We start from the raw sequence: 27374 nt of genomic DNA on the forward strand, positions 1-27374 counted from the left end.
ACATGTCAGGCTGTAAAAAAAGGAATGTGCTGGTGAATTCATCCCAGGCACAATTTCACCGCTTCACGTCACTCTTTTATTTCCTTCTATTTCCTTAGATGAGAAAAAACTGATATTTTTAGGTTGCCCTGTTTTATACAGACTGCACTGAGATTCTTCCTTGGTCACTGTATGTATTAGGAAATTTAATATTTCTGTCCTACAAGGAGAAAAAAATATGTACATCTTTCTTTTGCTTCTCTGCTAAAATGCCACCTAGCAAGTCATCCTCAAGCAAGATGCACTTTTCTATGCTTGCGTTTTAATTATTAATATAAGAAAGAAAAAGCAGACAGGGTGATACATGCATTTACAATTACAGATGCTTTCCATGAGAAAATCTAGATCAGGCTGGAAAGAGCCATCAGAAGCCAGTTATTGCATAATCCCCATTACTGCTACATGGGTGAGTAGCAATTCCAAAGGAGTGTTTATTGAAAGCAGATAAAGCCAGGTTGCAGAATGAGATGAATCAGATAAGGCACAGCCAGTAATAAAATTGATTTAATTTTCTTTTTTTTCTCCCCAATAATATGCTAAATCAGAAAGCCATGAAATGTAATCTTCAGCAGAAGTCATTTAGAAAAAAAAAGACTGAGAAAGCATGCTGTGTGCTGGATTTTGCTTTCCTTGAAATCACAGTAAATGTTGGGTTATACAGAAAATTTAGCTAAGGTGTAAAGATGTGCCCTGCTGCAGGTGCTTTTACCTCTGAACACAGGCTTTCCTCATAGAAAAGTCGAAACATACTATATTAGCAGCTACTTTCCAAAGTACTTTCAGAAAAAATGCCTTCCTAGTCACAGAAGGCAAAAGATGCTGCTTACTATTTCACAGCACAGACAGTTTATGGAATTCAGTTCTGCAAACAGCACTGTTTAATAACACAGTGTTGTTTAAACCGCTACACCAAATTGACAAAAATGCTTTTTGAAAGCTCTTAGGGCTGAATAAGCTAATAAAATATGATTATTATCTTACCTAATACATTTGGTGGATTAATTCCAAACTCAATGTGTTAGCTACGACAAAACCTCTGGAAACAGCAGTAAAGGCCAATGCCACAATATGCGCTGATGAGGATGGACATGGGGATGTGGCATATGCCAACTGCACAACACAAGCACTCTCCAAAGGGCAGTGCAAGAAGATGCTCAGTCATCCCAGAGGCACTTCATTTTACAAGCAACAAGAACTCACGTGGATATTACCAGAAATTAACAGCAAACAGCCTGTATATTCACGTAAAAGCAAGAGATTACATCAGCACATCATAGCCATAATCATTAGCTGGTATTTATGGACCTAAGGTGCCCATGATCCAGGCAAGGACTCAGCTCAGCCTGCAAGAACACACCGTTTCCCCCAAATCTAAGCACTCGCTCTGAGAGTCTGATCAGATGCAAGCAGGCAGAGGTGAACAGCAGGACACCACTGGGCATCTGGAACATCAAGGCAGAAGTGGCTTCAGCCTATGTGGAGAAATTTCAGCTTCTCTGAAATTTCTCATTCATTGCATCAACTAATTTGATCAGTGTCATAGAGCTTTTACATACAGCTTTGCTCTAAGTCTAATAATGTATTATTATGTATTTAATAGAGAAACTGAATAGTATTAACATCTCAAAATAACACTATTGTAAGAGTAAGAAAACTTTACATGTAGCAGATTACTGTAAGCATGCTTATCTATGACTTATGAAACAGATTTCTCATACAGTTTAACGGTCTTTATACCACACACACAGGAACAGGAATCAAGAGAACAGCATCTCTCATTTCTCCCACAGTTAAATCTAAAGCAGAGTCTGATATAGTGCACTTTTCTATAAGAATATGAGAGAATAAATACTTGCTATCTGTCACTCTCTGGGAGTTTATACAGCATCTATCATTTCCACTTCAATACATGTAAAATCCTGGCAACAATGCAATTCAAATAAATGGACATTTTATATTAATCCTGTTCATCATGGTCTTAGGATTGTTTTAGAGCTTTTCCGATGAGTTGGAGACATAAAATCTGCCTAAAAGAAAGGAAAATGCAAAAGCAGCTCCCTTTATACACAACAATCAAATGAAGATTCTCCAATGACAAGATTGCTGTGATCTTTAAAGCAAGAACAAAAAATATAGAGAGTTCAGCACAGCTGACCTTTTTATAAGGATTAGACAATATATGTGTGACTGCTCAGTTACAGCCCTGCCAGTTAAGAACTTACCCTTGCTGCCTTCTCTTGTAGGAGATAGTATAAATAAAATAATAAGAGCAATATTCAGTCTGGCTATCAAAACTCTATAATTAAATTAAAATTACAGAGATCTACATTACCTCCTGCAACCTTCTCCATGACAGCTCATCACGTCTGCACTGCACACCAGCATCTCTCACTTGGAGGCAAGAACTGGTAGTGACCCTTACAATTTAGTTTGCTTAATTTGTTCCCTTTTATAACCTAGTTTCAGCTGCTTCTCAGCTTTTTGAAGTTTATCCATTTGGTGGAAACAAACAAACAGATTGGCTCCTAGCTACCTCAGGGACACTTTACTTCCCAGTGAAATATTGGTCCATAGACAGACACCTGAGGCACTTCAGCTCCTGCCTGAGCAGGAAGAGAAAGCACAAAGGGGATGATAAGACGTGTGGGATCGCACACTGAGTACAGTATAAAGAATCAGCTCATGGACACTCCTCCATAAGTTTGCAGACACAAAAGCTGATGTTGCTGCACAATTGTTTTTTTGTTTTGTTTTAGAACCTGCTGTAAGTATTTTTAAGTACCTTCAAGTGTGGCAATATTTTGCTCTTTGCAATACAGATGATCGCATAATTTAATTTCTTTGTGTTTTACCACATTACTTCAATTTGTCCACTTTTCTGAAAAATGGCAAAGAATAAGACAGAGGAGAGTGATTAGCCAGCGCGTTGCAAACCATTGCTGGGTCAAGGGGAATGGATTTAAATCTCATTACATACGTACATATATTTTTCTGCTCCTGTATCTCTTCCCAAATTCAACTTATCCAAGACAGGAAAAAGTATTAGCAAAAGATGTGTAACATGCAGAGTTGGTGGCTAAAAAGATCTAAGGAGAAGGCAAAGGTTCTTGGGATACAAACCCACCATTTCTGCCCAGTAAAATATAGAGGCCCCAATTTTCAGTTTCTGTTACAAAAGCAGTGCATCTTTGCTGTCCCACATTCTCAGTGAGCATACAACATTTTGCTTTGTTGTCACCAACTGTATAATGAACTAAATACTGACCTTTGGGAGTTGTGCTTCATGCACAAGCAAGGAGAAGCTTTTGCCTAACAGTTTGTCAATGCTTCAAAATTAACAACAGCAGTAAATCTACTGACAACCTAGGTCATTTCTAGCTTCCCACTGAACACTTTTTTCTTGGAAGTGTTAATGGGAACATCTTCTATCCCAGGTATTCCCATCTTCTATTCTCAGGTATATTTCCATTTGGCAACAATTCCCCTAATATTATAGCAGATACCATATCAGCACAAAGGCATAAGTATGCTGGAGGTGATGTACAGGATTCCCAAAAATCCTTTTTCTCAAATGAGAACATGTGTTCTTCTATAAATAGCACTTCAAGGTAAATGATGAGAAAACATGTCATAACTAATCACTGTTTGCATCTGAGTGTATCACCATGAGACTTTTCTTTTTAATTTTATAATCTCTTCTTATGAAAATGATGGTGAATATGCATATGTAAGCTCATGTAGTATTTTATTCTTGTATCATCACTTGTGTGCAGTTGAAAACATACTTTCTTCTACCACAATTATTAAAAATGATTACGTCTTTGAATCTTCTACATCAATATTCAAATCTTGAGTAAGTGTAAACTAGACTGCATAATTTTCTATGGCAGATTGTCTTTTACCTGTTATTTTTGTACTGCAAAACAAAATATAACTAATCAGTGGCCAAACATGGATAAAAAATAAGCCAACACAAACACGTAACAATGAATTCAATGATTTCACTCAAAGCAGGAAGAAAACAGGAATAAGCTTAAGGTCTGACTAAAGGCAGAACATATCATGAGAAAAGAGATATTTTGAGACTTCTTTTGCCAATAACACGCAGTATCCAATGATGCATTCTTTGCACAGGTGCTTTAGGGAAGGAATTAGGATGCAAATATAAAAACAAAAACTTGGCAAAAAAGAAGTCCTTTTCTAGTTGCTACATTCCAGTAACACAACAGTTACATATTCTAACATTTCTTTGTATTTATAAAAATGACTTCTTCAGGCACTGGACAGAGATTTTCAGTTTTAAAGTTTGCTTTATCAGTTTTACCCTTCAAAAATAAGTCAGAGACAAAAATACCTGGAAACAACCTTTTGTCCTTTGCCTAGAAATTCCACCAAAAAGAGATTCTGCAAAATAAACTAAATCAAAACTGAGCTTTGGGAAGTCATTATGGCAATATGCTGGATAACAGATGAATTTTTTTCTGACTGATTGCTAGCATATGTACTTCCACCTTGAGAAATCCCTACCCTCCCTGGCTTTCCAGCTCAGACCCCCTTTTCCATATAGTCAGTCACCATTTTCCCTGAACTGATTTTTATTTTTTCTTCTGACACTTTTGATAGAAGTCTTCCTAAGACCCTTATCTATCTTGCTCTTACTGAACTTTCACTGCCTCTCAGCCTCAGACTCAGCCAGTCCCAAACTTTTCCACCCACTTGCAAGTTCTCAAATGCCATTCTTACTTACCAGTGCCCTATTCTGCACATCTGTATCCCCCTAGCAAGCTTCCAAATATGCAACTAGTTTTGGAGCCCCTGGATTTGAGTCAGGCTGCAAGCCATTTTACACTGTTGTGTTACTAATACAGAGATCACTAACAGCATGTGGGGCAATTAAAGAAAACAAAACAACATCACACCATAGGGGAGATGGGACAAGGAGAGGGGGGTCAACAGAGTTTTCCAGTATGAGAAAAACAACACATGTTTTCCTTCACCCATACTCAGAAACAGCTGAATCATTTTGTTTTTCTGAACTATGCAGCCTGATGAACCAGGCATAGAAAATTTCTTTTCAAATGATTAAAATCTGGCAAAAATATGAGCAATTGAAAATGGATGCACAGCCAAGACATTGAAAGGAACAATTCTACCTGCAGTGGAACTGCACCGGAAGATGGTCGTTCTTCGTGCTGTCTATATATCTGCACATTAAAAGACCGTGTTGACTTGAGACAGCAGTGGTCAACAACAAGGCACTTCTGAGAGTGAAATCACCCTTAGATACAGCCCTGAATGTCACTAAATGCAAATTCCTCAGCATATTTGAACACATATGCTTTAAACACACTGGTCATTAGTTCTATTAGCTCTAAGCTTGGAAGTGTTTATAGACAGTATGAAAAAAAAAAACCATATGAATTATTCACACAGGACTTATGCTAAGTAAAAGAAAAATTATAAACAACGTGCATGTCCTTTTGAACTTGCACAATACAATATCAATGGCTTGTAAACACTGGATAAGTGATATTTCTGAGTTAATGGAATAATGATCGTCAGGTAAGAAATTTTACATTAATCTATGGATGTTGGTAAGATATAATGGATTTTTCGAAAGAACATCTAGGAAGTTTTTCAGTACATCTCTTTGCAGCTGCCAGGAGGTCAAAAAACAGGATTCTGTTCTTATTTTTAGTAATAAAAAAGAAACTTTAACAGGAAAAAAAACACCTAAAACCACTGGAAACTTGAAAGCCAACCTACATCTGGAACAGAAGTTCACCATTTCATTTATGAAAGCTGTAACTCAATCCACTATATGATGGTGGCAAACATGTTTGGCAAACTCTGTCAGAAGCTACAAATGGCTATGGAGGCATCAGTAGTACTTACAGCAGTCATGGTTGAGAGCACGTTCAAGTTCAGTGCTATGAATGAAAGCACAAACCCGCTCATACATACATAACAGCATATTATTAGCTAGCACTTCCAGTTCTGTAATGCTGATAGATTTATCCCTTCTGTTAGCACAGAAAAATTACCATATATGGTACTTAGATTCTCAGATACTCAGTCAAGACATGATGGGTAAGCAACTGATTAACCAACAGAACTAACAATGTCACATAATGATGTGGCACAGGTTTCATCTTAACTGTAACTGTTCATCCGCTTTTAATCAAAATACATAATATGCAAAAGGTTCTCAAGCCTATACTGAGGACAATGATACAAGAATTGTCCTAACCTACTTGGAACACAAATAGAGATGATATAATAGTTTATGTCAGCATTATTGCTTATTCGGAAAAAACTCAGTGGAATTTCTTCTGCCCCATACTCTTATTGCAGAGTGCATCCTATCAGCAAAAGATTCTGCAGTTGACAGTCAAAAGCAGACTTTGAACTCTGGATGACACGAACTGTATTCAGTACTGATTACTAAATAGATCTGAGCAATCAGTCAGGATGAAGAACACTTCTTTGAAAGTAGCTAATTAACACTTATGCATTCAATTAGGAAACATACACAAGGTTTTCCAGGCTTTGATACCTGGCAATGTCATTCCAATACTAATTCTTTTAGACATTGAAATGCTAAAAAAGACAGCCAGATCTCAGGCAGAGAACTCTACAAGGAACTCAGTATGGGATACCTGAATCTAATGGTACACAGTTTAACTTGGATTGGCTTTTTTTCTTATGATCTTGTGAACCCATGCTTATTTTCAGCATCACCATGGTTTGGAAATACGTGAACATTTCCTTGCTCCATTTTTTATTTATATTTTTTAAATGTGCGGTAAAATTATAGGACATTCATCTGCCACAAATGCGAGATACAAAAGTCAAAGTGTGCTCCTAATTTTCACCAAAATAAATACATTTTTGGCAGGCCTTGAATGCAAAATACACATGTATTGATATATGGATACTTTGTATTTACAGGAAGGATCCATTTTCATGCAGTCAATTTTGTAAGCAGCAGTTTAAAGGAATCCTTTTAGATTTTTCTCAGAAAACAACATAATGGAGGTTACTCAAAGGAATAGAAGGTGCAGCTACAAGTGTTCTCATTATGTACATATGAGATTCTTCAACATTCCTTGCTACTGATTACATGAGTAAACAATTTTAGTATGCAAAATCCTATTAACTCAAGGGGATTCTGCATAATTTTATAACAGCTCCACTTGTGGTGTCTGATTGACTGGGTCAGCATCAGACAGATGGCAAAGAATTAATTCTAATGCTGCTTTATTACAATGCTGCCACCAGGGTTTCTCTACTCACTACATTTGGAAAAACTAAATCATTTCTTACATTCCTTACACCTACAAGACAGAATGAAGTAAAAAGATGGAAACAATTTCCACATCCACATGCTCAAAAAAAGACAATGATAGAACAAATCCAACCTAATTTTCAGTCCTTCTGTTTATACTAGGAGAGGGTGTGACAGAAGCCCAAATATCAGAAGTGTTAGCATATACTAAATGATAAGAAATAGAAGCATTTTATTCCCTAAGGGCATGTGCACCTCCACAATTAGTCTCTTCTCTCAAGGTTATTTCTCCTGTCTCTGTGCTCACTTGCTATTCCAATTTTATTTGGTTTTAGCTAGTCATCCTTCACTCCTTGATGCCCTATAATCATCAGTACTAGCATTTACAAAGATTGAATATTCTGTCTTTTTCAATGTTTTCATAACTTCAGAGGAAAAGTAACAAATTTGCAGCATTAAGTAGAAAGAGGAAGACAAGCAGAAATTGCTTTGCTTTCCAACCAACCTCCCTACATAATCACCTAAAACAAAAGGAAAAGTGAATCTCAGATACAGAAATAAAATAATCTAGTCTCTCAAAGTAACAAATGACACTGGAATTCACCCACTGAAACATTAGAGATCCCTCTTTTCCATTTTTAATCATCCAATTAAATCACTCTCTAATATAAGGTGCAGTGATAAATATTATCCACAACTTCATGAATTCGTGTGTAGTGTATATTTAGAAGTCAAACTATTAGCAGCCTGAAAATGGTCCCTAAATTCATATGTTGTTTCTCCAGTCTGGGTAAAACAGTCCCCAGAGAAAACAATGATCTGGCTGGAATTTGCAAGCAGAACTCTGAAGCTTGAGAGATATAAATTATGTCCAGAAAACCTTCAAATTACAGAACTAATTAAACAAATGCGGGATTATGTGCCCAAGCTATTTTTTAAGATTCTAATATTTACAGGCATTAATAACATTGGGAAACTAAGTTAGAGACCTACATGGACATAGCAAATATTCCATCAATTTCATTTGTCAAAGAATGAGAGAAAAAGTGTTTTATTTCATGGGTGGCTTTTTTCTCGCACTTGTGTGCATGTGTGTGGGGGTTTTTTAATTATTATTATTATTATTATTATTATTATTATTATTATTATTCTAAGCCAAGATTATCTAATTAAGGACCAGAATGCAGTGGGAGACGGAGTGTGCAAGGGTAAGTCAGGATTTCTTACTGTTTAAAGAATACTTGATTTTGAGAAATGGTCCCCTCATGTTTCAAAAGAAGACAGTTCCACTTAGTGCAACTATACCATCAGTCTTCCAGAAGCACCCTTTTCTGCAGAATAGATTTTTCTCTGTTACTTTTTCTTAAAACATTGCAGCTTTCATCTCTATTTCTCACATGCCAGTTTGTGTTATGAATGTTTTACTGAAAACCAGACTAATTAAGGCTGCTTCAGAAATAAGGGCTTAAGGTTGTCAGACATACCTGGCAACTCTTTCGGACAATTTTCTTCCATTTAGTTTTTTAATTAAGCTTTCTGAAAGTACTTTAATATAAGCAAATAATGAAAAAACATCTAGCAAATTTTGACTGATCCAGAGAAAGACTTTCCTTGCAGAGACAGAGATGACAATTCAACTATTTTAATTGATAGGGCACTCAACTCAACCCTGTCCTTGAAACATATCCCAGTTCTTTGGCACCACATCCATAGAATGAAGAATCCACAAACCACATTACAAAAAAGTAAAAGTTGGGGGGTTTTTCTTTGTTGTTGGGGTGGGTTGGTATGGTTGTGTGAATAACGTCTACAGAAAATATAGACATTGATGTGCAGCAGAAAGAAAGGGCATTCATTTTCATTTTTTTTTTTTCTCTGTGTGTGTGTTTGTTTTTTACCTGAAATGGAGACTGGCTGTTGTAATTCTTAATCTCCTTGTTTGCTCCACGGAATAGCAGCACCCTGGCACAGCTCTCCTGAAAATGGTAGAAAAGTAAACTACTTAATAGCAATCCTGAAGAGAGGTCGATTCTACGAGATACATTTGGTATGTATTTTCTTATATAAGCAACGTCAAATATGCATACAAGTTTAAGAAATGAAGTTACTAAAGTAGCATTTTTAGTATTTTTGACAGGGCTTTACATTCTTTGAATTGTGTAGAGTAGAAATAACTTGCAAATTTATATTAAAAAAAAAAAAAAAAAGAATGTAAGTTGTAAACATCTTACTAATTTTTTTTTTTAAACTGTACCTTGAAAATTTCATACTTAAGAGGTTAGATCTTACAGAAAACATATTTGTTAACAATAAAATTGGCTCCCGTGCAGTTTTTGCCTATTCTGTAGGGATAAGAGTACTGTTAAAGGAACAGTAAGGTACTTGTGATAAAGGGCATACTCCCCTACTGTTAAAAATTAAACAAAGCAGTTTTACCAATTCCATTTGCTTATTCTGTTTGATGGTTGGGTTTGTGCTTGTTTCCTCCTATTTTTCTTGTTTCAGATGTTTTGCTGCTTTTTTGGGGGAGGGAGGTGAGAGGGGGGAGGGAGGGGAAGCATTTTTGTTATTTTGGTTTGCTTTTCACTCATTTCAGTGCTGTAACACAATGGAAAGCACAGCAAGAGAACCAAGGAACAAGGCCACAGCAAATGAGGATTTGCTCAAATTTAAGAGTCAAAGGCATGGGGGGGGGGGGGGAGAAGAAGCTGCTTACCGTGAGAAGTGTTGCCAACACTTAAATGAGGTCTGGGAAGGGGAGGATCCTGGCTCCACCCCTTCCAGTCACTCAGGCACATTGCATACACCTGAGCTCCCCTGTGTTGGCCCTGCCTTATCACCAGAAATTCATTCACTGGTTCAAATTGTGACTTAGCATTTCTGCTACAAGTGCTAAACATTTAATGTATGAGTCTTGAGGCTTACTTTCTCTCTCTTCTCTATGAAATTATTAATAGTTAATAGAGCAAACCAAATGTGATCTTTCTTGTAAAGAAAAGAGAAATGCATGAATTAAATCCTTCTAAACTGCTGAAATCTGCAAATGAAATCCTTTGAAAACATTTTTCTTTTTACATTAATACATAGTACCCTGAAGTCACTAGTCTACACTGTTGTAAAATATGACCAATTGTAATCTGCCAGAAACCTTCTGTGGTTCTAGCCTGCTTTTCAAATACTACAATTTCTGACTATTTCCTGTATATCATCTTTACTGTTCATCTTCATCAGGCTTGCACCTGGGTCAGGGCAAGCAAAAGCACATATACAGGTTAGGCAGAGAATGGCTTCAAAGCTGCCCCAACAAGAAGTATTTGGGGGTGTTGGCTGATGAAAGTTTCAACATGAGTTGGCAGTGTGTGCTTGCAGCCCAGAAGGCCAATCGTATCCTAGGTTGCATCAAGAGAAGTGTGACCAGCAGGTCGAGGGAGGTGATTCTGCCCCTCTACTCTGCTCTCATGAGACCCTACCTGGAGTACTGTGTTCAGTTCCCAACACAAGAAGGACATGGAGTTATTGGAGCAGGTCCAGAGAGGGCCACAAAGATGATCAGAAGGCTGGAGCACCTCCCCTGTGAGGACAGGCTGAGAGAGCTGGGACTCTTCAGCCTGGAAAAGAGAAGCTCCGGGGGAACCTTACAGTGGCCTTCCAGTACCTGAAGGGGACCTACAGGAAAGCTGGGGAGGGGCTTTTTTGAAGGACATAGCAACAGGGGGACAGTGGTTTTAGAGAAGGTAGATTAAGACTAGATATTACAAAGAAATTCTTTACTTTGAGGGTGGTGAGACACTGACACAGGTTGCCCAGCAAGACTGAGGATGTCCCTTCCCTGGAAGCATTCAAGGCCAGGCAACCTGGTCTAGAGCAGGGAGCTAGAACTAGACAATCTTAAAGGTCGCTTCCAACCCAAACCATTCCATGATTCTATGATCTTAGGATATTATACATACCTGGTCATATTTCACAACAGTTTTGTTTTCTCATCACAAGTGTTTCTACTGTATAATTAATTGTCTCATTTGCTTGCACTGATATCTGTACTTAAGGTGTATTATCTGTAACTCTAAACATGAAAATACCTAGATAAATTTTTTTTCACTATTTTTTCTGTGCTCTGTATTAGTGAATATTAAACAAAACAAAACAAAACAAAAAAACAACTTTAAAAAGCAAGAATGTATTCAGATGAGCATTTAGCTCGAACTTAGGAAAATAGAATTGCTGAAATCCTGAGAAAATTCCCTGGGGAAAGATGGAAGAGAAAAATTCAATGGGTAATGACTCCATCTACAGGAATCAAAAGGAAAGAAGAATTTTGCTGTTCCTGTCCTCTTCAGCCAAAAAAAGGTCACAGTTCCTTCCTTCCACATTAGTTAACAACAACTTTTGAACAAAAAGGACACTGAAAACATTAATACAGGTTACGGTTCACAGCACCTAGAGAAAAAAAATCTACATATTCCTAATTAAGGAAAGGAAATCATTACACTGCAGTAAAACTCCAATCTCAGAGCCAAATTTAACTGGCTTCAAAAATACCCATGATTTGTAGATGAAATTTCAGTAAGGGCTACGTGTTCCACAGAATGATTTTTTCCACCAGGGTCAAAACAATACATCTGTACACAAAAAATTCCAATTTTCATACTGTTTAACCTTTGCTAAAAGTGTGTGGTCTTGTAAACAGCTACGGCTATTGAAATACTGCAATAAGTTGTTAAAATAATATAAAATTTTAAAAAATATGAGAGAAAGACGAGTTCACGTTTTTAAGTTTATATGTGCACTATGACCCAAACTTCAAAATTCTTACTTGGGAAAAGTAAAATAAATGAAGTTTGAAAATATATTTTTAAAATACTCAGCAGAAGAGCTTACAGTTAGTTGTGTATTAAGTTCCTGATGTGAAGCTTACAAGTAAAATTTTTGCTGAGAATGTGAATTTTACTTTTCTGGATAGAAATCTTGAAAAGTGTTAACTTGCAGAACCTTTGAGTGACTATAGAAGTGAAGAAAACATGCTAACCTTAACCTAGTTGCTCTAGGTACTTAATGGCCTGTTAAAGCTTGCAGACTGAGCAACAAGCAATCCCATAGCGGCACGTTACCCACTGTTATGCTGCGTACTTCAAACAATAATCAGCATTACTGAGGAAGATTTGTACAACAGGAGTCTATGAATTTATTTCAATTATGACGCACACATCAAGCCAGCAGACTTGAAAATTGTCAAATTATTCTCCAAAACCTATTTTTAAAACTGTCGAGGTTATTTTAGAGATACTTGAGGGATCTGCTTTGATAAGACTTCAGAAAAGGCAAGATGGTAATTAATTAAGAAACAGATGCTTTAACAGCTTTTTGTTAGTTAGAGTCACATCTCATGACTTGTGTTTTTTTTAATTTAATGCAACATTCTACATGCAGGATTTTAACACAGTTGTAAAACTCATTCCCTCTTCACTATACATATAAAGCATGTTGAATGTTATCAAATCAAAATGGTTCTTTTATTTGCAAATGACTATACAAGCTGTAAACAGCAAGGAATGAGATATCTTCTGTACAATCTAGAGATATATCTGCACAGTATTTTCTACATATTTCTTATTTAATTCTAATTTAAATTCCAACAAAACAGCAATAGGTCCATACTCAGATATGATACTAAAAAACACAGTTCAGTAATACATGATGTTGACAGCATTTCCAGTGAATAGGTATAATCTTGCTACCATAGATGAGCAGCCTTCATATGTAATTAGTGAATAAAATGATAATAGAATAGAATGTGCTTTATTACGTATTTTCTAGTTTCTAGGACCACTGTTCAAAAGCAAGGAAGGTGGGTGCCTGCTCACCTGGTTGTAAAGAGCACAGATGTGCAGCGCTGTGTTTCCCGATGCATTCTGCGCACACATGTCAGCACCATAGAAGAGAAGGTGCTCCAGATGTTGGACATGTCCATATCGGCAAGCCTATTAAGAGACGCGTATTGTCTCCATTATTATACAATCTAGTTGCATCAGTTAAGCAGACCAGGCCAGTGTCTTTTATCAGAGAAGATACTACTTTACTTGGGACCTAACTTTCAAAACCACCCCTGGACTGCATGACAAGACTCAGATCTATATACGTCTGAAAACTGAGTTATGTGCATTTCAGGTACACCAAATCTGTGCAAAAGTTTAAGCATATCCTTATCAGTAACTTATCAGTAAAATACAAATGTTGATATTTTTATAATATATTCTTAGATAGGATACATAAACGGAACCAATATTCTTATTATGTTCATCATGTCTGACAGTTAACGGAAAATAGATTTTTGTCCCACAAATCTTTGGTAAATTGTCCACTAGATGGCACTAAAGGCGATCAGATTTTCAAATTCCGCTCTTCAGGTTTGCGAGAACGCGGTCAAAGTAGTTCGAAAAAACAGATTCTGTGATGTCAGCAGATGCACCGTGTACACAAGATCCTAAAGAGCATTCCTTTCAAGTGTTTTGCCACTTAACTTCTAACACTGTCAAATGTTACTTTCAGTCACAGAGATAAACCATTAGACCTTAAATAGTTGGAAATAAACTGATAAAGAAAAAGACTCCACTAAAATTTTAAACTTCCCTGATCAGCAAAGAAGTTTGAGAAAAATCACATTCATTTCATTCATTAGTCTCAAGTTCTTGCCTCCCTTCTTCTCTATAGTGCACCAACTGAGCATCTTAATGTTCGTAATATTTTTACCTTAACAGTCTCAAATTAGTATTTTTCCTATACAATAACACAGAATCTAAACTGAGAGATGCTTATATACAACACTGCTGTAGGTACCTAATTACACTGACTTCACTGGGGATTATATCACCTGCACATCTTGCAATTTGAATCAGAAGAATTAAGTGTACTGCTGAACATAAGATTAAATGTGACACATCTGGGAGTGAACTGGATTTCCCAAATCCCAGGCTAATACATTTACTACCACACCATCTTCAATTTTCAAATTTCATCATATAGAAAGAAAATTCCCCAGCATTTTATTAGTTTATTTATTTACACATTATTTGCCAAAATCGTGTCAGCTGATGTTAGAACAGAAAGGTTTAAGGTTAAGCAACAGAAAGCAAGCAACTGAAACTGTGCAAAAGGGAGAAACAGAACCGAATCAAAGCTGTGTTTCTGACTGGATATTAGACCAAATGCATAATGAGCCATATTTAGCTATCAGCTCTCTCCAGCTTCTTAAAGTCAGTCAACATCTGGATATGAATGTGCAGGTGTTCAACTTTCTATTCTTAATACAACAAGCTGGACTAAAGCCAGGCCCTTCTCTCGCCTTGCTTCCTTGCTAGAGCAGGATTTGACCTTCTTCCTTTCTTTGCCAATCTGACAGAAATGTTTTCTCTGCTTTTTGGGAGCTCTGGAAGACAACAAATACAAGGGAAACGCATTTCCCTTGTCAGGGGGATACATGTTAGGTGAGCTGTTCAAACTGTTAATGAGGGCTCCCTGTTATAATCAACAGAAAGGGATGAGTATATCAAGAGGATATTTAGTTTACTCCTATTACTGCACAGCAGAACACTTTACCTTTTTGTCATTACTACAGGGGCAGCTTGGAGGCTTATTTTCTGCAGATTTTCTAACAAAATTAAAAACACGCTCCCTAAAAAGTATTTCTTTGCCATGCAAAATAACCTTGCCTTCTTCATGCAGGCAATATATGTGATTGTATCATGTCACTGTCTTCCTTAATTCACTGACAAATGCTAGGAGAATGGCTGCTCCATAAGTAATGCCTTCTATTTCATTATGATGTTGGCCGACAGCATCAGAAGCAGATGCTGATAGTGGGACTGTAGAGGTTGAACCTTCCCACCAATATTCTATTCCATTTTGTTGCTGTGCAACAGATGGCAGCACAGGGGCAGTGTTAGAAATTGGCATCCAACATGGACATGTATAAGAAGCAAACGTGTGCAGTTGGAATTCCTCCATGTGGAAACAATGGCAACCATTGATGTTCATCGATGCTTGCTGAATGCTTATGGGGAGACCAGTGTATGTGAACACAGTGAGGTGGTGAATAGTGTGTTTCAGCAGTGGTGACTGTGTCATGAAAGATAAGCCACATTCTGGATGGTTATGCACAATAGTTACATCATGAAACGAAGAGTATCATGATCAGCTCATCTGCGTGAATTCATGATTACTGAATTGAAAAAGAAGTGTTTTGCAGATGGGAATTTGCTCTATCAAATAGTGGTTTTGTTCTCTCTGTTACTGCTGTAGTTTCCACGGAAACAAATAGGAGGCATTACTTTCGGAGCAACCGACATACTTCAATCTATACAATCCATTTCCTTCAGGGGCACAGAAATTATGACAGTGCATTAATTCTTTTTACTTCTTACTAGATGGATCCAGACAATCCAGATTTAAACACACATACACACTAAATAAAAACTTTTTTCAGATTCTTTCTGCAAACCTGGTAACAAAACCATCTTCCATTTCTTTCAAAGAAAAGAAGAAACATAGCTGTGTACTAAATGAACTTTGTATAGAAGAGAAACTGAGCCTAGATAACCTAAGTAGGAATGTAAAAAGTTTTGTGGGGTTTTTTCTTCGTTTGTTTGTTTTCATGCTGCATATTCCCATTTTTATCCACCAGGCAAGTTATAAGAAAAGACAAAGAACACCATGTACAAACAGCAGAAGAAAAACAATTAGAATCTCAGTTTCCATATATGCAAGGGATTAAAACTGAACTCAGATTATGAGTTTGTGAGGATTTAACTACCTACAATACAACATACTACATGATTCTAGCAGCAGAATCCTGAATCTAAATCTTCCCTGTAAAGTTCAAAAAGAAAGAAGAGAGTATGTTTAACAGACAAAAAGTTTTACCAGGGAAATTATCATTTAGTTGCTAACAAAAGATCGATTTTTTTTTTTTTTTCCTTTTCTTTCTTTCTTTTAACTAGAGTATCTCTAAGACACTCACATATCCAAGTATCCTTCGGATAAATATCATTAGCAGCCAGCGCAATTTCTGCAACAAAATCTACAGTAAGCGTTTGCAAAAGCAGGATGCAAAGCAATAATCAATAATTCCATACTTGAATGTGCAAGGGCTGAATGTATAGAAATGGTATTTGTTTAGACACAGAATGTATACAGTATGTTTCTGCACATAGAATGTACAGGAAGATTACATTTCCCAGTACAATTTGAATTCTAAACAAAAACTCATCTTCCCTACCTGATGAATTTCTTGCCATCCGTTTTCATCTTTGCAGCTAACTGTAGCATGTTCATGAAGAAGAAGTTCACAGCAGTAAGGATCCCCCCCCACAACAGCAGTGTGGTACAGCGGTGTCAGGCCACAGCTGTCTTTGTAGTTAGGAGATGCTCCAAGCTCTAAAAGAGTCTGAAAACAAACAGAAACAGCAAAAACTGCTTTTTGAAGGGACTCACAAGTGAAAAGGGGCTTTTCTCCCTGAAAAAGAAATCAGAAGGTGATATTTGTTATGTCTACTTATAGCTCATTTATTTAAAAGCTGAAATAATAGGCTGTGACAAAGAGTAAGTTAAGCAAGGAATGACTTCAAAAGAAGTAGAACCTAAAGAAATTTACAGGGATAACAAGGTAAGGATGAATGACAATGTACAGTTTCCATATTATACAAATTTCAGAACTCACATTCTGAAAATGCTTCATCACCTTTGAAAAACATTTACTTCTTCATTTACAGAATACATTATCAAATATACCAAATAATTTGAATATCTGTCAAAAGGAAATAAGCAAATGCCATAAACATAAGATTGAATCTAGTTTATCAAGGTGATTTAAGAATACTTGTTAAAATATGAAAGAAAACAGGAAAGACTGTAAAGATACAATGCATAATCCATTTTACTGGCACTTGCTTCCCAAGAGATAAGCAGTAATAACACTATCACTATTTCCTCAAGCAGATCTGTCCCAATCTATCAATCAGTAATAAGTTTACATTTCACTACTTTTTTTCCCTATCAAGAATTGAAAGTAAAAAGACCCTTTATTGAAAGCAAATCATAAGATTTGAAAGACTATAATGCACCAGAACAAACACAACTTAATGGATCCATTGAGGATGAAAGCATTCTCCTTTATATATTTTTCTGCATAAAGTAATGTATAATTTGCTACTGAAAGCATCTACCTTGAGGGTTACTTGGTTTTTGGCTCTGGCTGCTTTGTGCAGAGCTGTCATTCCATCTCTGGCTCTGAAGTCTAAATGTGCTCCTCCATTTTTCAGAGCTTTTATCACTTCTACTGTATTGTCAAGTTGAACTGCCAAAGTTAGTGGTGTTTCTGAAGAAGAGAGTAGTATATACATGAAAAAGAAATGATCAGATTTATAAAATAAAGAGCATTTGCTTTAAAATCTTATAAAATATTAAGTTAAAAGTACTGATCAAAAATCATGAATGATCATTTTCCTCCCTTGGCCATCAAAACCATAAAGATACCTTTAGGCTAAAGATGCAAAGGCAACAGATAGAATGCATGAGATTTAACCTGTTAATCAGTTTAGGCTGAGCAAACCCAATGTTATGCTGCTACTTTTATTGTTCTGACCTCCACTTTCTAGGTCATGATAGTTGGGGTCCAGTCCTCGGTCCAACATTTTTGTGATTTTTTCCACTGAGAGATGATGGACATGATCCATAAATTTTCTCAAGTTAGCCTGAAATAAAGAGTGACAAATGAATCATCATCTAGTTGGAAAGGAAAATTTTGACTTAAAGTGAAATATTCTGTCATTCTGTCTATATGTACATTGTCATCACTGAACTAATTCACACTCTTGAAGAACCAAATTTTTACCATGATAATACACCCTACAGTTTGTAAAGTTCAGGAATCAAATACAATAAGATTCAGTTGTTGATAGTTTTAACAAAAAATGAAATAAATATTAATTTAGTAACAAATTAGATTGGTAAGGTAATCATTATTGTTCGGACGAGCAGATGAGTCTGAAGACATAGATCACATTTTTGCAGCATGCTAAAAACACACTGTATTTGTGTAGAAATGTTCATTAGATATTATTTGTACACCTGTGTAAGAGTCAAACACAGGCATTTTTCTATGAGCAAAAATCACAGATCACAATTCACATCCCTATCTTTGTGGGAAACACATGTTGCTTGTTGTTCTGCAATTCACTCAGGTGGCAATAAACTTCTTATTTCCAGTTTCTCAGACACCTTAGTTTTCTGAGTAGGCATTTACTAACTTCCCCAGTAAACTGGGCATACCTTTGTATGAAGTTTGGCCAGCTGTTTTTCATCAAGATTGAACTGCTTGTACACTCTTTTCTTGTATCGAAACTGAGAGGAAGAAACAATAAACAAATATACAAAAATTTAAAATGTCATATTTTGCTTAAAAACTAGCAACAAAAACATTTCTGACTTTACCAGAAAGGATTATCCAAAGTATGTAGATTTAAGTAATATTCATAAAAAAGATCTACTATTTTATTTTGAATATTCACCTACAATCAGCACTATGCATAAAAGATGAGTTATTATAGTTGTACAGTTCATGTAAGCAAAATGTCTATCCTGTATAAATGTACCGAGATGAGTGGAATTATATAGGAAATGAGAACAGTCTCCAGAATCTACATAAATGAGCAAGAATTACAGTGAAAGGAGCTTACTCCTAAGGGCATCTCAGCACTTTTATTTATGGTCTCAGGCAGAAAGAAAGCCTAAAGAGTCATGTTAAACAAACAAAAAAAAACATATTTGAAAATATCAGCTTAGCACTTCTAAAATTTAAATTTTTAGAAACAACTCCTGTAAAATCAACACGGGCAGAACATGGGAACAGTTCTCCTGATGTTTAATGGGACTGGTCCTGTGGGTGAGGTTCACAGGATTGTCTCTTTTGTCTCTGTGTGCAGTTTGCTACCCTTCGGCTAGCATGGAAACATCTGTGGCCAGAATCATGGGGTTTACATAGTTATAATTTGTTATTATCTCATCATAATATACCCAGTTCAAAGAATGCAGCACATTTGCTGGACAACAAGACTACACTGTAGGAAGCTTTAATACCAGATTCTATAAAAGCCCACTTTTAACCTGCGCATTGCAACCCTTTAGCTGCTGTGAGAATAATTTTACCAACTGAACGCTTATTAAACAAAACTCTGGAACAAACATGGCAGAGAAAACAATGCAGTTATTTATTTTGCTTATGGCTATAATATGAACATCAAAGATCGACTTTCAGAAAATAAACTGCTGGACAATACAGGACTCAAAACTCTCTCTGGACCCTGATTCTTTTTTCTTTCATTTGTGTCATATTGGGGAAAGTTTGTTATTACTGGATGATGTACCATCATGCAATCAATACTAACATTAATTAAACGCTAGTTTTGTGCCTAGCTTCCTGACAGAAAGACCCTCCTTTGGCAGGAAACAAATGGCTATTATTAAGCAACTGTTACCCTACTTGAGTAGACATAATCACATACCCAAAATCTTAATCCAGAACCTTACAATTCTTTCTTAAATCACAGCCTACTCTCCTAAAACACATCTCCTATGTCCTCAGGAGACAAAAGTCCCCAGATCAAATCTCCCCAAGGGTCTGATTCTTTGCAGACTTTTGGGGGTGACATGTAGGACAACTGCACCAGCAAGCAAACACTAGCACTTCTGAGAGAAAGAGTTCGAGTTCATACTTGCTGATTCCTGTTCCCAAATGCAATTCAGGTGCACACAGAAACCTCAAACATAGTTTACAGTATAATCTGTATCAGAGCAATACAACATTATTTCAGATTTTTCATCTAAAAATACCTCTAGGGAAGGAACTCCTTTATTCACCGGCTGTGGATATTCCCTGAGAAGTCGTTCCTCATCCAAGAACTTTCCATCTCTACCATTGCTTGCTGGCTGGAACAGTCCATAATTCAGGACATCTTTCAAACTCTGATTCAAAGTGCACAAAATTCGTTGCTTTGCAACCCACACTGAAGCTTCTGGATTAAATCTAATGCATTTCTGCAAAGCAAAATGAGAGAAAAGATCTGAATTATGACAAAATATTCAAACAGTATCTTACACTATAAAATATACGAGTGTTGTATATATACACTAAATCTGTGTGTGCCATGACAAAATCTGCATCAATAGAATTATATTTCAGACACTCATTCTTCTATAATATCTAGCACACAAACACCATGAAAACCCAGGACATTTCAAGTCACTCCATAAACTTCACTGACCAAGTCCTTCTTCAAAGAAAAGATGCCTTCTTGGCAAACCAGTTAGAAAGGCCAAGTGAAAGAAGGGATGTTACAACATGTTTAACCACCCACTTGATTCTAGGCTGTTCTGATGACCAGTCTGATCTGCAAGAGTTTCACAGAAAAATGGTAGTCAGTTAAAATAAGTTTATCTTGAGGTAAGCTTGTGAGAGGAACTATCTGATGTGAGGCAACAGACAACTTGAAAAACTCAGAAACCTTTGCAACTTCTCTGCTACTGAGCAATATGAAACTTTGGAGTTTAAGGAGTTCAAGTATTTCATAGAACATAATGAAGGATGTTGAAAGGAGCGCACAAGGATCACTGAGTCCAGCTTCTGGCTTCACAGAGGACCACCCAAACCCCATGTCTGAGGATGTTGTCCAAGTGCTTCCTAAACTCCATCAGGCTTGGAACCATATCCACCACCTCTGATGAACAACCTTTTCCTAATACCCTACATGATCCTCCCCTGACACAACTCCACACTGTTCCCTGGGGTCCTGTTGCCGACACTAGAGAGCAGAATTTGGTGCTGACCACCTCCATTTCCTGTGAGGAGCTGCAGATCACTATGAGGCCTCCCATCAACCTCCTCTGCTCTGGGCTGAGCAGACCAAGGGATCTCAGCTACTCCTCATGCCATCCAGACCCTTCTCAATCTTTGTAGCCTTCCTTCAGATGCTCACTAACAGTTTGATGTCCTTCTTATGTTAAGACGCACAAAATTTCACGCAGTGCTTAAGGTGAGGCCACACCAAGTGCAGAATACAGCAGGACAATCCCTCCCATCAACCAGCAAGCAATGCTGTGTTTGAATTTATTTAGTAATTTGATCTTAAATGAAATTCACCAGTATGAGCTGACAAAAATGCTTTAACCTCACTGTTGCTTCTGCACTGCTCAACTCAGCAGTGTCTGCTGGCATCCTTCAGAAGTTCTGAGGCCATCCATAGAATGGATGCAGTTAGTCTTCTTCAACTAAACTTATTTATCCTGGCAAACTCAGCATACAACCAAATGTCACCTCTGATCCCATGAACTCAAACCAACTAACAAATTCATGTGAGTGTTTCAATCCTGAAATTTTATTAGCAAGTGCGTAAGCTACAATTACTTTATATGCTTACGGTGTCTTCTTGGCCATTTTGATAGTACATGGCAAAAATCTTCAACAATGTAAAGCACCAAGCAGGAGCAAGAAGACTTTGAATTCACAACTGTTTTTAACTGAGCAGACACTGTAGTCAACCAGCCCTCCTTGTGCATTCATTTAATCAGAGCAGAGTGGACTAGCCGACGCAGAGGAGTTGGCTGTGCTTCTGTGAATTAATCCTCAGACATGAGGACTGACACTGCAATGGCCTCTATTTGTCATCACTGGCTGGCAGAGCCATTGAAGCTGCTGTGACAGCATCTTGCAGTGGCATGACCAAGTGAGCAAGACAGGCACAGCAGAATTGGGTCCTGTCCAGCTCCACTGTGGCCGGTCATGAATTATTAAAAATTACCACTGGGTTTGTCTTTCCCAGCAGTTTTTCAGACAAGGCTCAAGTACTGACATCAGGGTATTTTGAGGTGTGTGATGTGAGAGTGATAAATTAATGGAGAAGGGACTAACAGCTGACAACTCCAGAGCATACAAGCAGACTCTGTGGCAAGTGAACCCCCAAAAATAAACCCCCTACTCTGCTGATGTCACCCCTTCCACTCCACAGCTGTCGACAGCTTTCACTCTGAGGTGTGCTTTCCTGCCTACCTTTATTTTATTGTCCTCAAGTAATTACAGATACCTCCCATGCTTTTAAGCGTTATATTCTGTTGTTGTTTTTACAAGGGAACATGAAGGATTAAAAGGATGGCAGAAGGAAGATACGACCTGTCTTGCAGTGACATTACACTGCTTTGATTTTAATTTGCAATTGCAGTTTAATTATTATTTCTTTTTTAAATACACCTTGATTATTCAATGTTTCATCTAATCTGTTGTGATCTATCCATTCTTGATTACCTGCAAGCATAGCAGATGATGGTGGATATTTCTAATTCTCAAAGATATGTTAAGCTGGCAAAATTATGAATAATTTCATATTTCATCAGAACATACTTCAAAAGAAAATAATTCTACGGGATTTAAGCACATTACATCAGTAATGCACAATATTTATCTACTTATATGCTTCCCTTTCTACACATTCAATATCGCCACATTCATCTAATGCATGAGGAAAGGCAATAAGAGTTTAACCACCTGCATTGGGCTGAAACATCACAGAAGAATTCTTCTTGTGCAGTAGCTCAAAGGCTTGCTTTAAAATGAGTTATCTGATGCATATATCACCATTACATTTCTACCACATTATGATATCTTATAGAGACCTCAATAGCAGAATAAATATGAAACTCCTTCAAAACTAATAACCTTACAGATTCATTTACTCACAGTCCTAGCCTATCTACTAATTCACAAGTGCTCTTATTTTTATAAATGTTGAAGATTACTGAAATCGTATTATCATCTTTGCCAAAGATTTTCAGCTCCTTACTAGGGCTGCAGGGCCTGATTTCAGCAAAACAAAAATATCAATATTCGTTGGAAATTACAGGATTTCCATAAAATAGAAATATCAGCCTTATAGCCAGAGACAGACACAGCTAAACAGAATTTAAGATAATGCATTCTGAGGCATAAATCAGACTAAAAGTAAAACAAATAAACACCTCAAAACAGACATCTGAGTCTTTCTAAAGAAAATAATCTTCTTCGGAGTAAAGGAATTAGCATCTTTACTACACTAATAAGATTCCCAACTTTTCTGTAGAAACACGCAAAGGCTGCTAGCAGTGGAAGCAGACAGCACTGGAATACCAAGAGCAGATGCCCACAACAACTTAGGGTTGCAGTTCACCTGGTGCAGGTTTCTGCAGAGGGGGTCAGGTCTGCAGGATTCCACAAGCACATCAAACCTCCACAGATACACATCCTTACTAATTCGTGCATTACAAACAGTTCTGCAAGTGAAGCCAACAAAGGTATGCTCATAAGAGAATGAGATTCTTCGTCTCTTTCACATAAATAGCTAATCAGTACTTGACTTGGAATGAGTTCAAAATCCATACAGAAAATTACTATCAATAGTGCATCAACATGCATTGTCAATAATGAGATATCACGAAATCTGATGTCAGTACATTGGGATTTACTGTCTGCTTGAGGAAGACAAACAGTTCAGCAGGCAGTTCAGCTGTTTTCCATTCACTGGACTGAAACATACTAATAGTTCTTGAAGTTTTACAGAAACACAAGCTATATTTCAAAAGGACATGAAGCCTCAAAAAAACACCAAGACCCTAAATTATTTTTCTCTTGCATCAGTCGGTTTAAATATAGAAGAATTTATAAAGCCTAGTACCAACGTTTAATTTCATGGCAGAATTCAAGCCTGACTTTCGTTCTGAATGGCTTTAAGATCATTCTGGGTTAACAGAATTGTTAGCAGCCTATCTGACATAAATCCTTTCTTCGGATTCAGATCAGCAGCGCAGCGCAACATGAGGCAATGGAAGAGACTACCCTCCTGTTCAGCACCTGCAACTGGAGTGACCATGAGAAAATAAGATAGCAGCTGAGTAAAAAAAAAAGCCAGACATTTTTCTAGCAGGATGCTTTTATGACTTAATAATTAAAAAATACAGAAAACTTGTAATGACAAAGAACATCAGAAATACACATGAAACAGATACTTCAACATGATAGACAGATGGGATTTATTCATACCAACTTTCTGTTGCATCCCAAGAACAGACAAAATGTCATAGTTTGCCTTGAAGCCTGGTTACTTACACTATTAAAATTAAAATAGAAAAGGGAAGGGAGGAAGGGAGGAAGGGAAAAAGGGAGGAAGGAAAAGCCTTCAGTGACTAAAAACCTGACAAAATCACACTGGGCCACTAAAAATCCAAATCTAGCAGCAAGACAGCATGTCATCATAGGCTGATGAAATGAGAGAACTGTGTTTGTAATATTAGAGCTCTTCAGATCATGACGGATACAGTCAATTATAACCTTGTACTCTCAGTACTGGTGAGAGGAAGTCACAGAGTGTAAGGACTGGAAGCAAGGGAAACAAAGCTCACCCATTATTCCCTAAAGGGAATGTATTTATTTCTTGTGAGTAACGTTCATGATACAGAATCTCAGAGGAATAACATTTATGCATTCTAAGTCAATAAACTACCAACTTTTTTTCATCAGAATCATGATGATGTCAATCATACTAAACTGTGCTGTGTCAGAGGAATACTGACAAAAGTTTTATACACAGTTTCCAAACTGTGATTATCAGACTAGCAAAATAGAAGCTATTCCTTTGGATAGAAGATGTCAGTATTAAAGATTTGACAAACAAAAAGGAAAACGCAAATGCAAATAGCATTGAATATCTAAAAAGAAAGGAGAAAGAGAAGGGGAAAAGGGAAAGGGAAAAGGAAAAGAAAAAAGGGAAGAGATGCCATCCTTCTTAAAGGAAAGCACAGGACCATCCACTCACTAGCTCTCCATGTCCAATCGACATTCAACACTAAAAATGCGTATTGCCTTTGGGCATGAGGTAGGAGGTTGGGATTAGTTTCAAGCCCAAGAGAGATTCAGACTTGCTTATCTGTATTCTCTGAACTAGCAGAGAGAGGTCACCACAGCTAGCAGAGGAGAAAAAGTCACTTACTGCAATTCCCATCAGATTAACAAGCCCGAACTCTCTGTGTTGGATGCACTGCAAATAAGCAGCTACTCAAAAGATTACACTAGATCCATGAAGGATTTAGTACCTTCTGGCTTATTAAATCAGGAAGTTAAATGCCACAAGACAGAGCTTGTTTGTCTGCTCTCCTACGCATGTATGGAAGATTTTTTGTGAGCTCCATTCCCTCAGTAATATTAGTGTGATTCAGGAAGTCATTCCGTCACTCATTTATACACTCTCCATGCCCTTGTGCTATGGATACTTTCTTGAATACAGATGAACAAAAGCAGTAAGAAATTACTCTTTCTATGATGTGTTGTTTCAACACTATGGATTATCATCTGAACTGAAAAGGAGACAAAAAATAATTCATATAATAACTGAAAAATAAGTCTTCATAAGACTGTGGCCAGGTTTACAGCATCTTCAAAGTTTCAGATGAGAACATCAATTAATTATCATACGCAATGATTGGTAATTTATAATGAACTGTGACCTTTTCCAAGTTATGTTATGCTGCATTTAAGATATCATTTTGTAAAACTGAATCCAGATTTCACTTTATTGCACAAGGATTTGTGGGCTTACAAATTAAATCAGAAATAGGTCATCTGCTACAGGACTGTTTAAAACAGTTGAGTTATTTTTAATTAAAACTTTATTGAAAAGGAAAAAAAATACTGAAAAGTAAAGCAATAAAAATGAACAAATAAAGAAGAAAACCTAAAATACATTTTATTTCATTTCCTGCACAACATTAATTTTTAACAAAATAATAGTTTCAATAGTACCAATAAGCAAAGTATTATTGGTCTAAGAAACGGAGTGATGAAATGAGAGGACTCATATCACTTTGTTTTTAACATCAGAGAGAGGCTAGCAAGTAAAATAAATGTAATTCTTCTGTTGATTTTGGATCTACTCATTGTAAAATATACAGCAGACTGGTAGGAACATTGGCAGAAGACTTCATTACAGGTAAAAACCTTTTTAAAAGGATACTGTGTACAACACTAGATTTCAATATTTCTATAGCACTGAAATGAAAGATCCAAGGTGATAAGTGTTTCAGCCAAGATTTCCCAAAGATCCTATGGGTGGATCCCTGCAGCCACAATGCAGCTGTTCCCTCAAGAGCCTTGCTGTCCAGCTCAGGTCCCACACCGCCTCCTCTTTACAGAATTTAATTTCACACCATTTAAAATAATAGAGTGGAACTACATTTTCAACAGAAAGAGGTTCAAGACTTAACTAGAAATCTTAAATATAAGAATTGAAGAGAGAATGGTCTCAGCTTCAGCACAGACTTCTTTGAGTTTCTGCTGCACTCTGTACATTGAGTTTAAAAAAAAAAAAAAAAAAAAAAGCAGCTCTACAACCACACCTGAGGCCATACTGTCAAACTAGTTTTTTCCTATCAGCTTGTAGACAGGCCATCTCTATCATTCCAAAAATGAACTTAATTAAAAAGAAAGGAATAATTTCATCTGAGATAGATCTTGAGTGGCAGCACTGTATGATGTAGAAGTTAAATGTCACCATGGAGCGATGCATGTAACAGACACACCCGAAAGAATGGTGGTTTTATAATCACCTTTGAAATGAAGAAAGTCTGATGCACACCATCAGCTGAAAATCCAGACAGCGGCTAGGTAATTTAGGTAATTAATCAAAACATAGACAAGCTGTGGTTCTAGATAGAATCAGCAAGTAATTCCCAGTGACCTTCTCCAGGATGCAATTGCTATTCCTATTGCAGCACTTAGGAGGACCATTACAAATTACAACAGCAAGCTTTTCCAGCTTCTTTTTTCTAACTTTTCATATCCTGCATTTTATACATTCTGCCACGAAAGAAACAATTTTATAGTTCCTCACTAGAAAGTGGATTCTGGATTGTAGACTTCTGATATGTAAGGAACATCCTAGATGTATTTTTTAATTAAAAAACAAAAAACATTTTTATTATC

General features: G+C 36.8%; 1 protein-coding gene across 1 annotated transcript in view; it reads right to left on the bottom strand.

Moving 5' to 3' along the window:
* The window catches only part of SHANK2 (SH3 and multiple ankyrin repeat domains 2), a gene marked incomplete at both ends in the record, with an annotated part of 294167 nt that overhangs the window by 265648 nt on the left and 1145 nt on the right, over positions 1-27374 (bottom strand). Inside the window, 7 exons of the mRNA XM_079537510.1 lie at positions 9226-9303; positions 13189-13305; positions 16599-16766; positions 17545-17696; positions 17964-18072; positions 18650-18721; positions 20210-20413. Coding sequence (XP_079393636.1) covers positions 9226-9303; positions 13189-13305; positions 16599-16766; positions 17545-17696; positions 17964-18072; positions 18650-18721; positions 20210-20413 — 900 coding nt within the window. The remainder of the gene's footprint in view (positions 1-9225; positions 9304-13188; positions 13306-16598; positions 16767-17544; positions 17697-17963; positions 18073-18649; positions 18722-20209; positions 20414-27374) is intronic.

Source organism: Tetrao urogallus, assembly GCF_951394365.1.
Source record: "Tetrao urogallus genome assembly, chromosome: 6".
Taxonomy (NCBI): domain Eukaryota; kingdom Metazoa; phylum Chordata; class Aves; order Galliformes; family Phasianidae; genus Tetrao; species Tetrao urogallus.